This window comes from Calliphora vicina, chromosome 3 (assembly GCF_958450345.1).
Source record: "Calliphora vicina chromosome 3, idCalVici1.1, whole genome shotgun sequence".
Taxonomy (NCBI): Eukaryota; Metazoa; Arthropoda; class Insecta; order Diptera; family Calliphoridae; genus Calliphora; species Calliphora vicina.
Genome location: NC_088782.1, coordinates 8,351,622 through 8,367,210, shown reverse-complemented (window position 1 = coordinate 8,367,210; position 15,589 = coordinate 8,351,622). Strand labels below are relative to the sequence as shown.

At 28.8% G+C, this 15,589-nt stretch overlaps 3 protein-coding genes across 5 annotated transcripts; 1 reads left to right on the top strand and 2 right to left on the bottom strand.

The window, feature by feature from the left end:
- Positions 1 to 629: 629 nt before the first annotated feature.
- Positions 630 to 5,480, bottom strand: LOC135954485 (EGFR adapter protein-like). Of its 2 annotated transcripts, none has more exons than XM_065504663.1 (6): positions 5,381 to 5,480; positions 2,358 to 2,495; positions 1,886 to 2,036; positions 1,488 to 1,761; positions 1,143 to 1,423; positions 630 to 1,070 (listed from the first exon to the last, which is right to left on the bottom strand). In XM_065504663.1, the coding sequence occupies exons 2-6, from the start codon at positions 2,453 to 2,455 to the stop codon at positions 861 to 863; spliced, it is 1,014 nt and encodes a 337-aa protein (XP_065360735.1). In that variant the 5' UTR covers positions 2,456 to 2,495; positions 5,381 to 5,480; the 3' UTR covers positions 630 to 860. The 2 variants fall into 2 exon arrangements, with proteins under 2 accessions (XP_065360735.1, XP_065360736.1); XM_065504664.1 differs by having other exon boundaries at positions 1,886 to 2,015.
- Positions 5,481 to 7,628: 2,148 nt separating this feature from the next.
- qm (quemao) lies at positions 7,629 to 11,825 on the bottom strand. Of its 2 annotated transcripts, none has more exons than XM_065505259.1 (7): positions 11,602 to 11,825; positions 11,368 to 11,522; positions 9,137 to 9,245; positions 8,810 to 9,070; positions 8,645 to 8,747; positions 8,452 to 8,579; positions 7,629 to 8,373 (listed from the first exon to the last, which is right to left on the bottom strand). In XM_065505259.1, exons 1-7 carry the CDS (start codon positions 11,665 to 11,667, stop codon positions 8,257 to 8,259), a joined length of 939 nt encoding a protein of 312 aa, XP_065361331.1. In that variant the 5' UTR covers positions 11,668 to 11,825; the 3' UTR covers positions 7,629 to 8,256. The 2 variants fall into 2 exon arrangements, with proteins under 2 accessions (XP_065361331.1, XP_065361330.1); XM_065505258.1 differs by having other exon boundaries at positions 9,137 to 9,281; positions 11,602 to 11,822.
- A 2,381-nt stretch (positions 11,826 to 14,206) lies between these two features.
- Srp19 (signal recognition particle 19) lies at positions 14,207 to 15,059 on the top strand. The gene is made up of 3 exons (XM_065503852.1): positions 14,207 to 14,360; positions 14,423 to 14,600; positions 14,676 to 15,059. The coding sequence occupies exons 1-3, from the start codon at positions 14,296 to 14,298 to the stop codon at positions 14,916 to 14,918; spliced, it is 486 nt and encodes a 161-aa protein (XP_065359924.1). The 5' UTR covers positions 14,207 to 14,295; the 3' UTR covers positions 14,919 to 15,059.
- Positions 15,060 to 15,589: the final 530 nt, after the last annotated feature.

Genomic DNA, 15,589 nt, shown 5'->3' with positions numbered 1-15,589 from the left:
TTATATCATGATCGAACATTCGATAATGACTAAAGTGATAGCAAATTATTTTTGTTTTAATTCTCAAATATTTATGCTTCTAAAAGTGGTTCACTATGTCGGATAAGTAAAACTGCTTTACAAATTCTATAGGCCTTATTAATACTCAATTTTTAAATTTATATAGAAAACCATGATATAACAATATAAGGTACACTCAGTAGAAAATAAATTCTCAATTATACAATTCTTGTAACGTCAAACAAAAGAAAATATAAAAAAAATATGAAAAAAATCAAAATCAAAATTTGACGTTATAGGGCTAAATATTGAAAACTCTCCCTAGTGATTCTACCTTCTACAATTATTGTATCATGTAGAAAACTAAATTTCCATACAAAATTTGTTTCATAAGCCTTTCATCAATTTAAAAATTGATTATAAATAAGTCCTTTAATATACATATTTAGATGGAATAATGGAATCTATTTTCGATCATTTTTTGTTTAGTAGTTCACATTATCCAACTGATTAAAACAAATTTGATGCTTTAAGAATTCTTTAAAGAAAATGAGAGTTATAAATTAAACAAAAATCAATAATCGTATTCGTAAATTAAATTAAATGCTTGTTGTGTGTTTTGATTAGGTTTAGAAATGTTTTGTTTCAGAAAGAAATGATTTTGAAACTAGCATCGATATGAAATGATATTTAAATATTTTTGTTTTGTATATTACACAGTCTTTGTTGATTTAGAGAGCTCTCTTTTTATGCCTAATAAATTATTAATGTCACACACTACATCAATGTACATCTATAAAATTGTATTTTTGCACTTTGCTGGGCCAATTGCAATATACGTGATTCATTTTATATTATAGTCATACATGGAGATCAGACATCATTTTGCGAAAGTCATTTAATGATCCATATGTATCCGAATTATCAAATTCTGAGCTGCTAGTGCGGCTGCCGCTGTTAGCACCGTTAGCTGTTGGTCGGGGCAGGCTTAGTGGTATGGGCAAAAGTTCGGGCATCACCGAATGGTGTGTTATAAGAGCTCTGAGCGAGGAAAATTCCTTGGTAAATCCCTGGAAATATAAATATGTATTTATATAAGCATCATTATGTTGTTTTAGTATTAATATTAATTAAATAAGTACCTTAATTTTATAACCTCTTGGTGTCCTTAAAATCAAATAGTGAGCCACTTTTGGTGATGGTGGAGGTACTCTAAGTGATAAAGCAAAACATCCTGGTTTAGTATTGCTTTGTCGCACTAAAAATGCTCCAGGATTTTGTTTAGACAACACCTCTAGAGAAATATCTCTTGGTATGCCGGCTTGAAACCAAGGAGCTCCTCTCAGTTCACTCTGTTCTGCTAAGCTAAGACCTTCCAATCGCAAAGGTGTGCTTGGAGAAATATGTTTAGGGCTAGAATTGGCTGAATTTTTGTTTTAATTAATTGAATTAGTTTATTATTTTTATTTATAGCAATTATTACTTACCACTACATGTTTTTCTTAAGAATGATTTCGGATAACCAAACTCGTTTTGTTCCTGAAGGCATTGTGTGGTTTTCAAATCTGTTAGAGATTGTCTGCATGAATCTCCAAAACGTGTCGATATAATTTTATCTGGATCACAAATGGCTTCATTAACATAACCATCGCATATGTTTTGAGATGTGTATGAATTAAACGACGAGGAGGTTGTATGAACTAAAGGTCGACTATCCTCGGTGGATCTCTTTAAACCCATGCCCATAGTTAGACGTTTTACCTGGAAATATTGCAAATCATACAAAGTTTAATATAAATCATCCGCATGTTCGAATATGAATTCTAAATTTAATAAAATTTCCAAAGACTTTACAAATGTCTTAAGGGCGATCTTTAAATCTTACCAAAGGTGGTTTGTCCAGTAAGCGGCGGCAGTTGTTCATTTCTGTGGGTGAATTATCTTCCTCTGAACTGGGCGAGAGCGGTAATTGGTGATGATGATGGTGTTTAGCAATATTGCTGTCATCATTGTAACTGAAATTTAAATTGCAATAACTAATGATTTTTTTTAGTTAAACATTTCATAAGATTTTAAAAAATAAAACGAAACTAATTAGTTATTTTTAAATATATTTAGATATCTATGTAAATTAGGAATATGTTGGGCCCTATTTAAATAGCTCAAAGAGTCAATAACTTGATAATTTGTTTACATTGGAAATTCTTTGAAACTAATGTAAAGAGATATGCAAAAAAAGTGGATAAACGTTGATTTTTAACACGAAAAAATAATTTCATTTAGAATTTAGAGCTTATGTTTAAATGTTCCAACTAATTAGCCCTTATTTAATTAATTAACCCAATAATTAAACATACCTTAAGCCAATTTTGGGCAACGGATGAATTGGTCTTCGTCCCATACTAGGTGGTAAATGAACCGTTGCTTGTTCAATACGCAAACGTATATCGGCCATGTTTTTATTGCTCCGAAAATTATTTCGTTAAATTTAATTTCTAAAAGAAGTAGAAAATTTGTTTATTTTATAATAAAAATATTAATATGTATGTAATAAGCTTATAACATAACATTCTAGCTATTCAGGTTAGTTTTTTTTTTATATTAGGAATAGTTTACAAAGACACGGTCTATTAGCTGGTTCAAAGTATACACTAACAATGCAACAATGAGCTAGTTACTGGACTAACTCCCTAACTCCATTTTAACAAGTTATAGTTGTCGATACAATAGAATACTAGCTACAATGAAAAAGTCCAATAGTCGGTCCCTGGTAGTTAATGTAACTCACGTATTAAATAGTTACAAAATATACTATAGTTGGTTTTCATTCTTCAACAGATTTCCTATGTTAATTAAAATAACAAGTTCTTAAATAGAAACACCATTTAAAATTGTTTGTCTCTCCTGTAAAATTTAAAAATGTGTTGATAGGACCTTTTGTATTTTAGGTGACGATTAGTAAACTATACTTTTGTGTAAAATGTATATATACAAACTATCAAAACTAAACTGATCAGTAAAACTATAAGAAACGAATTTTATCGGATTTACAATAGATGGCGTATCTTTTGAAAGTGGTTTTTCTTTTTAATAATCTATATGTCCTTTTGAAGGGTACATATCTGTCATTTATTCTCACTTAGTTATTGAACATTATAGTGTGAACAACAAAGTTTCTTTTTTGCTTCGAAAATGTAGAATTTTGTACCAACAAAGCGTCATATGCGGGACGTTTTGCTTTACTTCTTTAATTTGAAAAAAAAGTGCCGCTGAAGCACACCGATTGCTCACCAAAGCTTATGGTGAATGTGTTCCATCGGTTTCAACGTGCGAGAGATGGTTTGTGCTGTTCAGAAGTGGTGATTTTGACATGGAAGACAAAGATCGACCAGGTCAGCCAAAAAATCCATGAAAATTGTTGTAAAACTCAATAAGAGTTTGTAAAATCATTGGGAACTACACAAGCATCAATTTCAAATCGTTTGCGAGCAGCGGAATTCATCCAAAAACAGAAAAATTGGGTATCATACGAATTGAAGCCGAGAGACCTTGAAATATGATTTTGTATGTCTGAAATGTTGCTTGAACCCTATAAAAGAAAATAATTTTTTCTCCAAATCACTACTTGCGATGAAAATGAAAATGGATACATTACGATAACCCGAAGCGTAAGAGATTTTATGTGAACCAGCCGAATCGATGCCAGAGCCAAATATCCATGGCTCTAAGGTAATGCTCTATACCTACATATTTGTTGGACCAAAAGGGTCATATTTATAATGAGCTGCTGAAATCTAACGAGATCATCACAGGAAATCTACCAAACGCAACTGACATGAATATGCGGCCAGACATGAAACCATAATATTCCATCCTGTTCAAAAGTATTTAGATTGAAGTTGTTGGGGAGTTTTGCCTCACCCGCTTTATAGTCTAGACCTTGCACCGTTCAACTACTACGTGTTTCGATGGGTGTAGAGCGCTCACTAGGAAACGCTAGACCGGTGCAAAGCGCTCATTATGGAATAGAGTATCCGATATTTGCTTGATTGGTTCTGAGTCTCAAAAGATAAGCAGTTCTTTTGCCGCGGCATCCATATATTGGCAGAATGGTGGAAAAAGGTCATTGCTAACAATGCTAACAATGTTTCAAAAGAAAAGCTAAAAATGTGAAAAAATCCCGAATTTTTAAGTCATACACCCAATAATATTATGTTGGAAAAAGAACTTCGAATTAATTAATTGAAATCTAAACTAATTATTTAAATTCCGACATTGGCAAAAGTTATCAACCCAATAAAATCATGAAATCTCAGTTCTTTAAAATGTTAATAATCTAGTCCTAAGGTTTTCAATAATACCAAATACTTGGTATTATTTTCTTATTATTCTTATTAATGAAATTTTTTTATGGTTTTCGGATTTTAACCTATTAATAGAATATTGGGAAAAGTTTCCATTATATTGTCAACCACAGTAATTGTTTAAAATAAATTTAACATTTTAGTTTAAAAAATAGCAAAATTACACCATTTAATGCAACTCTTACATGCTCCTATGTCCAGATACAACAAGAAATACAACTGTGCATGTTGAATGGGTGTTCATAGTCAGAGTGTATCTACAAGTGAGTACTTTGGTCAGAGTCGTTAGAATAATTACTAGAAGCGGAAATGAGAGTAATTGTGTAAGAAAATAAATTTTATAGCCATGGGCCGTAAAAAATTTAATTTATACCCAAATAATATACACAGGTTGCTAAGATGGCTTGTGATAATGTTAACAGTGTCAACATATTTGTATAGTAACTGGCACAGTGCAACCAAATGTCCATTAAGCAAGTACAAATAGCTGATTAGGCTACTATAATACCTGAAAATTCAACGAATAGATAGATTGATATTGATTTGAAGTGTATGTCAATTAATCACTTAGGTACCTAATATATCTGTTAGGTATCTAAAAACATAGATATCTATTTGTTGAAATTACGGGTATAAATACAATAAGTTCTACTAAACTTATAAATAAGCAGCTCATCGAATATTTTAAAGCATAATTTTTGCATTTTTTCCACAAATCTTATTGAACTGTATTGCTATTTTTTACACTAACACATAAATAATTTTTAAAGTAATCTCAAATTTCCGCTCTCGTTTGCGCTTCTAGTCGGTATTCTATGGTCGGTGGTGTCTACACAATCCACTTACGAGTATTAACGTTGAGCAACAGGTTTTTCACCACAATGAAATTTATATGTCAAACTTGTTTAAAGGTTTTACAACATTTTTCTACTTTTTTTTATATAAATTTTGTTCTTTTTTTGCATAAACTGCATTTGATGCATGTATTGGTTGGTTGGTTGGTTGGTGTAACTTACGAGTTATATTTCATTTATTAAAGATTGTTTTTTTCTTCTATAGTTTAGTTACAAGTATAAAAATATCCATCTGTATCTATGTTTGGTATATTTTCACACACATTCATATGTATGTACAGACATTTATGCACTTTAATTTTTGTATGTAGTTTTCATATTAGATGGAAAATGTTATTAACATGATGGCAACTTGTTTTAATTGATTAAAACAAGTGTATACGGCTTTAATTATTGGGAAAAATACTTCATTTTTTATTTCTTTTTTACATCCGGTTGTGTATCATTTGTTTTGAAAGTGGCGTATTACAAAAAAAAAGAGAATTCCCATAAAAAATCTTGGTTTTTATTTTAGATACACTTTACGACCATGTAACACGTTGATACTGGTGTAGCTGAAGCAACGAACTAATTCAGGAAGATTTAATGCACATTCATACCAGTCGCTAAAACCTCAATTGTATGGCATGCACGTATGTATGTGCTACATGTGCTTCTTTTGTGGAATATATTGGAGTTTAATTTTGAGTTGGTCCAACAAAAATAAGGCGTATTTTGTTGGTGCTTTTTTATTTAAGAAAATATGTATTAAAGGATTAAAAATATTAAATTGATTAACAAGAATTATCTATATAAATCTTTTAAATAATATGTATAGTTCTTAGTTCTTTTTAACATTTACCCCCATATTCATAAACAGTTATTAAATTTATCAAAGATTTATAAAACAAAATTTCAAAATTAGTTTTATGAACCTTTTATACTATAAACCTTTCTTTGGTACTTGTTATACCCAAAATGGTACCTGTATATAAATTAGTACATACATAACTCTTTAAACTATATTGCAGCACTGAATGTATCTTATAAATACTTACATCTAGCTCTCTCTCTCTTAGTATCTACAAACATAAAATGAGATACGATACACAGACCTAATTTGTTATAAAACTCTGCATGGGTATTAAAACTATTTATGTTCTACATTTACCATATATAAATACATACATACATATGTATGTATGGATGTAGTTGTTAAGATACATATCTGTTAAGATACATATTTTAACGCATATAAATGTTAAGTACAAATATTTAAGTGTCACTAAACGTTTATGTAGGTCCTCTAATATTTATTAGTTCCTAAATAAATATTAATAAACGTGACCTTTTGAATGCTTCAAATTTACTTTTATTTGTTTTTAATTTAGCGCATTTTAAAGAATATATACAAAAGTTTGAAAGAAAACTGGCTGTTAAGATTTCTATAAGTAACTGATTGATTAAAGTTAAAGAATTAAAACATTATCTATAGAAAACTGATTCGAATGTTTTGTACCGAATAGACTGGAATTTCTTTTGTTAGTTAGAAAACTAAATTACCAATAATATACAAACGATTTCAGAGCAATATCAATTATTGATCCAAAAATAAAAGATTTTCAATTTAAGAATTCAAAAAATTGATTTTTGCTGTTTTTTTTGGCCCCTACGGCCTTCAGAATATGACCTATTTTTTTAATCAAAATTTCAACTTTGGGCTACATGTTCTAAAATCCCTAAGCTGGGATCAGAAAACGGTAAGCTGCTTTGGTAACCTTTATGTGTTCCCTATTTATCCCCAACGTATTTTCCCAGCCTTAAAGGAAACGTGAATCCTATGGGCAGAATTGTAAAAATACCATTTTTGGGAGATTTTTGCTCTAAGTTTTAGGAATTGCGGGATTCCCTTTGACCTTTTGACAAATTTGACTAGAATGACAAATTTAAAAAACTTTGAAAATTTCATTGAGTTTTGTTAATAAATAAAGATTTTATGACATATTACATATTTATTGAGTTTCTAAAACTAAAATTTGTATCAAAATTTTAATAAAATTGCAAATATTAGGAACAATTTCATTCACATTTATTCCGAACTAATTGTTTTTGTTTAGATAAGTTAGAAACAAAAACAAAATCAAGTCAATATTTAAATTAGAATCAAAAATATGCCACTTTAAAACTCAGTCCTTCAAAAATATTGCATTTTTTTGTATAAACTGTCTTAATATTTTATTCAACAACAAGTCAATGGTTCTGAATTATTCAAATGTTGTATTAAAATATGGAAAAGCGCAATTTAATAGGAAAACTTTCAAAAGAAAACTGTTTCAAAAGTTTTCTAAAGAAAGGGGTTGAAAGGATTTATATTGCTTGAAAGCGGTTCAAAAAACCTTTCTATTAAAAAAAAATTAAATAAAACACAGAATTTAAGTTTATTTAGCACGCACATTCATTCATATGTATTTAAAATTTACATTTTTAAATACATACTCATACAAACATATATGATGTATATTATGTATTTACATGTAAGGATATTATTAAAAAATAAACATGTTGGTTTTTTTTCCGTTTGTTAATAGTAAGTTTTGTATGTTTGCGTAATGGACAAATGCAGTCAGTATAAAATATAATAAGTATAATATGCCTATATATGTATGTGTTTCATTTAATTAAGCTATTATTTCGTGAGGTGGTGTTACATTATTGCAGCATATTTTGTGTTTTTAAAATGTGTAGTTTTAGTTTTCTTCTAATTTGTTTAACAACAGTTTTATATAAGTCAATAGATTATTTTTAAAGGAGATTCAGAAACAATTTCTTTTTTTTTTTTCTTTTTTTGTAATTTAATACTAAAAATCATGAGTGTTGCCTATAAATATGATAATGTAAACAAATTGAATTAATAAATACATAAAAATAATAACAAAGATTGAAATATTAAAGCTGGTGTGGAGGCTTTAAAGAGCTTAAAGATCTAAGTAAGTTGCAGCAAAAAAGGTGAAGTTGTCATTTTAACAGGTTTAACATTCCCTTCTTTGCCTCTTTGGTTGTTAATTGCAGTTGCTGGAGGCTGACAAATGATTGTTGGTATTATTTTCCGCCAAACGCCAGGATAAGAGTTTGTCAAGCAACATATCCATGTAGGGATTGCCACCTAAACGATTTACCTAAAAAAAATAATAAAAATTAAACAAATTAGATTATGAGGTTATAAAGGTTGGATGATTGTAGATTGATTTAATTACCTCTGCTCTGGCTTCTGTATCCAATGATTCCAACACTTCCCGGGTGTATTGAAAACTGCCTAATTTTTCTAACAAACTTATACAGTATTTTTTTACTTCAACGTCATGGGTTCTTTGTCTCAAAATATCTAAACAAAATAAAGTAATTATCAATAAATATTTAATTGTGATATTTATATTAAATGAATCTTACGTAAAACTTGTTTATCATGTTTTTGTGTGCGTACCGCATGTATAACCGGGAATCCAAATTTCCCTTCTGTCAAATCTTCAGCAAAACTTTTGTTTTCCGTGTACTATACAACAAATTTTATAAAAAATTATTGAAATTATATAAAACTTTCTTTTAAAAACTTACCTCTTTCAAACTAAGATTACAGTAATCATCACGTATTTGAAAATATAAACCCAAGATGGCCGTTAATTTTGAAAAATCTTCTTTATTTTCACTAAACAATTGCATTAGACGTATGGCCAACATAAACAAACCACCAGTTTTACGAACTGTCATCAGTTTATAATCAGTTTCCGAAGGACAAGTAAAACTATCACGCCAATAAATTTCCATACCCTGACCACGATGTAACTCTAGCAATTGTTCAGTGTAAACTTTGGTAGCCTTTAGAAAAAGAAACATTATGAATTAAGTTTGCAATTATTTTAAACTATTTTTGATGTCACCTACATCGGGATGGCCCAACTGCTGGACTTTTTCCAAGGCCAAAAATAGAACATAATTAGCTGCATTTATTGTGCTTGCCACGCCATATATTGAATGAGCCACCGGTACACCTCTGCGAAGTATTGAATTGTCTTCAATATCATCAATGCTGTAAATATTAGTGTTAGTAAACAACAACATTATTCATTTTTACTGAATGTTCTCAACGTGCAGTTTGTGATTGTGATGTACAAAAGCTATGGCTAAACGAAAATACGTTTCTACTGTTGGGCATGATTGATTGTTTTACTGTGCATGGAAAAAATAATTGGGAAATTCGTTATTAGTTAAGCTTTTCCTAAATTTTTCATTATTTTCAAATCTTTAAAAAGTATTTATTTTAAAAAGACCAATTTTCTATAGAAAACTATTGGCATGTAGAAAACAGTTTATTTTTTTGAAACGTTTTCTATAGCAAATAATTTAAAACGGCATGAAACATTTTCTATAGGAAAAATGTTAAACATTTACTAAAGGAAATCTGTAGAAAACATTTCAACAGTTTGAAACGTTTTATATGGAAAACTGTTTAAAAAGATTTTAATCGTTTTCTAAGAAATACAGCTTAAAATGGTTTAAAACGTTTTAATTGAAAACTGTTTAAAACGTTTTCTATAGACAACTGTTTAAAAGGGTATGAATCGTTTTCTAAGAAAAACTGTAAAAGGATTTGAATTGTATTATAAGAAAAACTGTTTAAAACGGTTAGAATCGTTTTCTAAGGAAAACTTTTTAAAACGGGTTGTAACGTTTTCTATAGAAAACAGTTTAAAACGTGTTGAAATAGAAAACGGTTTAAAGCGGTTTGAAACGTTTTCTATAGAAAACAGTTTGACACTTTTCTATAGAAAATTGTTTAAAATGAAATGAAAATTGAATGCTATTTGAATCGTTTTCTAAAGAAAACAGCATGAAAACACAAATTTAAAAGATTTCTGTAGAAAATTGTTTAGCAAGATTTCTGTAAGAAACTGATCGACAAATATAAATTTTTTTTGGTTTTGAATGTTATAAAAAACTACACTAGACGTTAACCTAGATAGACAACAGTTTATATGAACGTGCATTTACGAACCTAAGAAAAACGACCTTGCATTACAAATATTCTGAATTACAATATTCATGGCTGGAATTACGTAGTCTAATCTACATACATATGTACAATACAAATAAAGAATATTTCAAGATTTCCAAAAGAAAACACTGCAATGCTGTAATCTCATAATATTTATTTATCTTCGGAAGCAATTTATAACAATTATGAAATGTTTCATGGGGTACGTGCTATAATTTTAATTAGAAAAATATTTAATTGTTTACATTACAGCAAATTGTTTTTTCTATTCTTTGTATAAACAAAAATATGCAACAGTGTTGAAAAATTTAGTTACGAGTATTTAGATTAATTATTTTATATACATACTACATATTTTATTGAATTTTAAGCTTTATTTTTTTAATGAAATTTTCTATTTGATTAATGTTCCGATTTGATGATTATGAAATTGGCATGGACATGGGCATGGTAAAGTGCAATTTCATTCAAGATATGGGGATGCGAGTTTTTTAATTATACATTCGTGAGAAAATGATGCGTGTCCTAATCTCTAACCTTTTTCGATATCAATTTGGATATTTTGAAGCATTGTTGTGTGGGTTTATATTTTTTTTAAATCATTCCTTTCAGTGTGAAAAATAATTGAATAATTGAACTAAATGATTAACAATGTACTGAGTTATAGAGTTCTATTGATGCCAATAGAGGAAAATCTTTTAAATATACTTTCTAAATTATGAAAAATTAGATCATTTTGCTATTTTCGTCCACACAACTGTAGGTACTATTATATCTGCTATCTCATCCTTATAAACAAACAAATACAATACTTATGTGCAATATAAAATAATTAATTACTGCGTTAGAAACATTTAAATATGTGTACCTATTTGGATTATGATATTCTAAAGAAATTTAGAAGATGATTCATACAATCAAATCAATTAATTTGTTTACAAATTTAATAGACTTAAATTGAAAACATATCAATGATTTTCAATTAATGTCGTCCGTCCATCTTTTGGAGGCACAGCAAATGTATTTAAATGAATGAAGCCACATACATACATACTACGTACATACACATATAATAAACATGCTTTTAACTATTAATTCGCATGGAACATTTGTTACTTACAGCAGACTGGAGTTGTGCAGCATTTGAACAATTTCTCCTATTAGCTGAAGCTTTTCGTCCGGTATGTGTAGCCAATAGTTGAAGGCCAGCGATAGTTGTGAACGAAATTGTTTGCCAGGGATTTGTTGAATGTAGGCAAAGGGTTGCAGCAATATCTAAGTGGAAAAAGATAAAAAAAAGTTTTAGCAAATATGTAAAAAAGTTCAATATTATTGTAATTTATTTTTTATTTACTTCATCTTGTTCTTTTTGGGTGGATTGATCCCTGGTCATTTCCAAAATGCTGCTGAATTCATCCATTGTTGAGTGCTAATATTTTCGAGATTATTTTATATTTTAATAGATTCTTTAGCTAAAGCAAAAGTTAAATAAAACTGTTGTTGCTTTTATGTTTGATAGAATGTTTCTGTCCGTCTGCCTCCAAATTTGATTACAAATAAGCAAATCGAAAAAAATTCTTCTACGTATGACATTTGCGAGTTGAAGTGTTGCCAGAAAAAATGTTGGATCAGGTCCCCAGCTCAATAATAGAATCACCAATTTAGTGCCCCAAAATATTATATATATCCTCTTAACAAATACATTAAACCATTCTGCACAACTTAATTCCTCATAGAATCAATCAAGTTTTCCTTAATTCAAATCCATTACAAAATGTCTTAATAAAATATGTTGAATGATTAAAATTTTCTTCAATTTAAATCTATTAAAATTTTTTCCAATCATTTTGTAAATTATTAAAAACTAAATAAAAAAATAATAAAACTATAATCATACAAAGATTGAATTAGTTCAACGATGAATGAATTCTATTTTAAAGAATTAGATATTGGGAATGGATTTATGGAATAAATGGCTCAAATTAAATTAATTAATTCGCTTCTCTGGTCGTAGGATCATTATTGATATCAATCATTTGTTCACAAAATATATACACGATTTCAGAATGGGACAGTCAAAAAAGCTTTTGTAAGACCCATCATCAATTAAAATAAAACTAAATATGTGAAATGATTTTTATATAAATTAATCAATTACATATATTTTATTTAGTACCATTTATAATAATTTCCCATTAATTCGGGCTACACAAGGGTAACACTAAAAGTCGTCTGCAATCACGCATTTTGAATTTGAAAAAAAACACGTTCATTCGAATTTACACATGCCAATGTTCTTCTACTTATGTTAAATATTTACACGTTCAGTTGGAGTTTAATTTCAATCAAAACACTAACTTTTAATTTATAAAATGATTAAAAAATGCGTTTAAATATGTACTTGAACTACAGGCTTTACAAGACTTATGTATTTTGAATTGCATTATGTGTTTTCATATTACTTTAACCAATTTTTTGAAAATCTGGGTTTTATTCATATTTATTTCATATTTTAACTGAAATGCAGAGAAATTGATTTTTTTGGAAGGTAATAAACCTGTTCTTGATAAGATATAGGAAGTGGAACATAAATAGTTTTCTAACTATTTTCAACTCTCAATTAATTCGATTTGACCGCAAATTTTAATTAATATTAAGAAATGTGTACAGAAAGTGAATATTTTCATGAAAAAAATAATGTTCGAGCAAATTCCAGGCATTTCTAAAGTGAAAAAATATCCCAATATTTTGAATTCGAAATGATTTTAGGGTTTATAGAGTTATTAAAATAGATGAGAGTTTCTTGTTTATTTTAAAATAAAAACCGAGAAAAATAAACCATTTAACTCAAATAAGAGCTCAAAAAATTACAAACAACACCTTTAGATAAAATCCTTTAAAACTGACACAAAAGTGCATGGATGTACTATTTGATAAAGGTTTCATATATTATTTGAAAACAATATAGCGATTTCTGTTTTGTTTGAATCATAAATCTCATAATCATACATATTTATATTGTTTAAATTAAATAATTAAGAACTTTTTTAATCAACCAAACCAAATACCATTGAATTCGAAGATGTCAAACATTTTTACTAACTTTTGATATTTTTAATACAAAATATTGGAAAATAGAAAAACTAGTAGGTAAACGAACGTAATGTGTATCTCCACAATCCAAACATGAAATTCCCAATTTAGTTGGATTTCCTACGTCTGGCTATACAAATTAGAATTTTTCTAATACCAAGCAAGATGTATTAACAAGGTGGCAGCGTAACTACAACAATTACAATTGTAAAACCGTGTAAACTGTCAAAAAAATCACAATATCGCACTTCTATAAATGAAATAGTTTTTATTAACACTTTTAAATGTTTTATGCACAAAAGCGGTGACAAATACTCACTTTTTTAAATATAAAATAATCTTTTTAATCTTATAACAAATTTAAAAATGTTAGTAAACAAGTTTTTGACATTTCACAAGGCGAAACATGAGTAGAGCAAATTATAGTCAGCTGGCGTTAAATATGCCTTGATACCAAGACCAAGCAAACTCTAGTAATTTGACAACACTAGCCTCTAAAGTTTAATTAGTACTATTTATACCACCTTGTTTAAATTCGCATACTTTAATGACAGAGATGGAAAATATTTCTTAAATTATATTTTTTTGTTTTAATTATTAAAAAAAAATACATACTTAGAAATTATTTTTATTAATATGCTAAAGTAAAGTAATTACTAAAACAATTTGTATTATTTTGCTGAATTTGATTTTGTATTTTAAAAGAATCAAAGCATGGCCAAAACTGTAATCAAAGGGAAAAATGGGTAAATTTTAAAATTGCTCTCAAATACATGTAACAGGGTGTCACAAAACGTTACTCGAATAACGAGTACCAAAGTACATAAACAACAACATTATCAATAAGACGTGTCAAAAGTTGTCAAATTGAAATTTTCTTTATTTGTTGTATATAATAAGAAAATATACTTTTTTTGTTATTAAAAACACAAAAAAATTGTTTTAAAATTTAACAATGGCAACTGCTGGTCCAGTTCGTACTAATTGGCATCCTTCCAAGAAACACAGTGATGTCGAAAGGTTTGTCAAACAGACTCTACCCTACACAGTTTCATTAATTCATGTTTTGTGCACTATTTTAGATGGATTTGCATTTATCCAGCCTACATTAACAGCAAGAAGACACGACAGGAAGGTCGTCGTTTACCCAAGGAAAATTGCGTAGAAAACCCAACATATGCTGAAATCAGAGATGTTTTGTCTGTTACCAATTTAAAGGTCGGAGTGGAAAATAAACAGTACTGCCGTGAGAAAAGTAGGGTTAGTTAATGTCCAAGTGTTGTTGTGCTAACAATGTTATTGTTTCGATTTCACTTATTGGCTTATTTGTTGTAGGAACTTAAATTCCGTGGCAGAATACGCGTACAAATGCGTAATGACGATGGTACTTTCTGCAATCCCGAATTGGAAAGTCGTGAAGCAATTATGTTATATGTGGCTAATAGAATTCCTCAGTTGAAAACACGTCAGGGAAAACCGGGAGGCGAAGCGCCAGCGCAATATCAACAAGTTCAACAACCCAGCAGTTCCGGCGGTGGTGGTGGCGGTGGCAAGAAAGGCAAAGGCAAGAGACGTTAATTCTTCATTGTGTTTTTAAATAATTTCAAGAAAAATCTTTTTTGGTGTTTCGCTTTTGTTATACATTACTTCTACATATTTAATTTCGAAAATAAAGAATTTTTGCAAACATATTTTATTTTGCAAAAATACATAAAACAATTGTAAATTTTTAAAATGGTTTAAAGGTGTAAATACAAATTGTGGTATATGTATTAATATTCTCTTTTGCTGTTAATAAAATAATCGTTTTAAACAAAAATTATAAACGATTCTAGTGCTGGGAATTATTTTGCAATTCTATTAAAAAAAAAACATTTTCGAATTTCCATGTATAAAGTATACAAATTCGAATGATTTTATTTTTGAATAGTATTGGATTGAAGCAAAATCTTGTATACCCACAATATGTGACAATAAAATATTTTTTTGATATAGAGGTTATATGGGGTTTAGGGTCAATTATGGACCGATCCTCACAAAAGCTAGTATAAAGATTTAGGTTCATATAAAACTTGTTTATGACCAATTTTATTACGAAATTAATTATTCTTATTATAAGACAATTATGAATGTAAAAATCTTTTTCTGAGTGGGACCTTGTATGGGTATTAGGGACAAATGTTGCCCGATTTTCGCCATATATTACAGTATAATTTCAGAGTACTACTTAGAACTAATTTCTTCAAAAT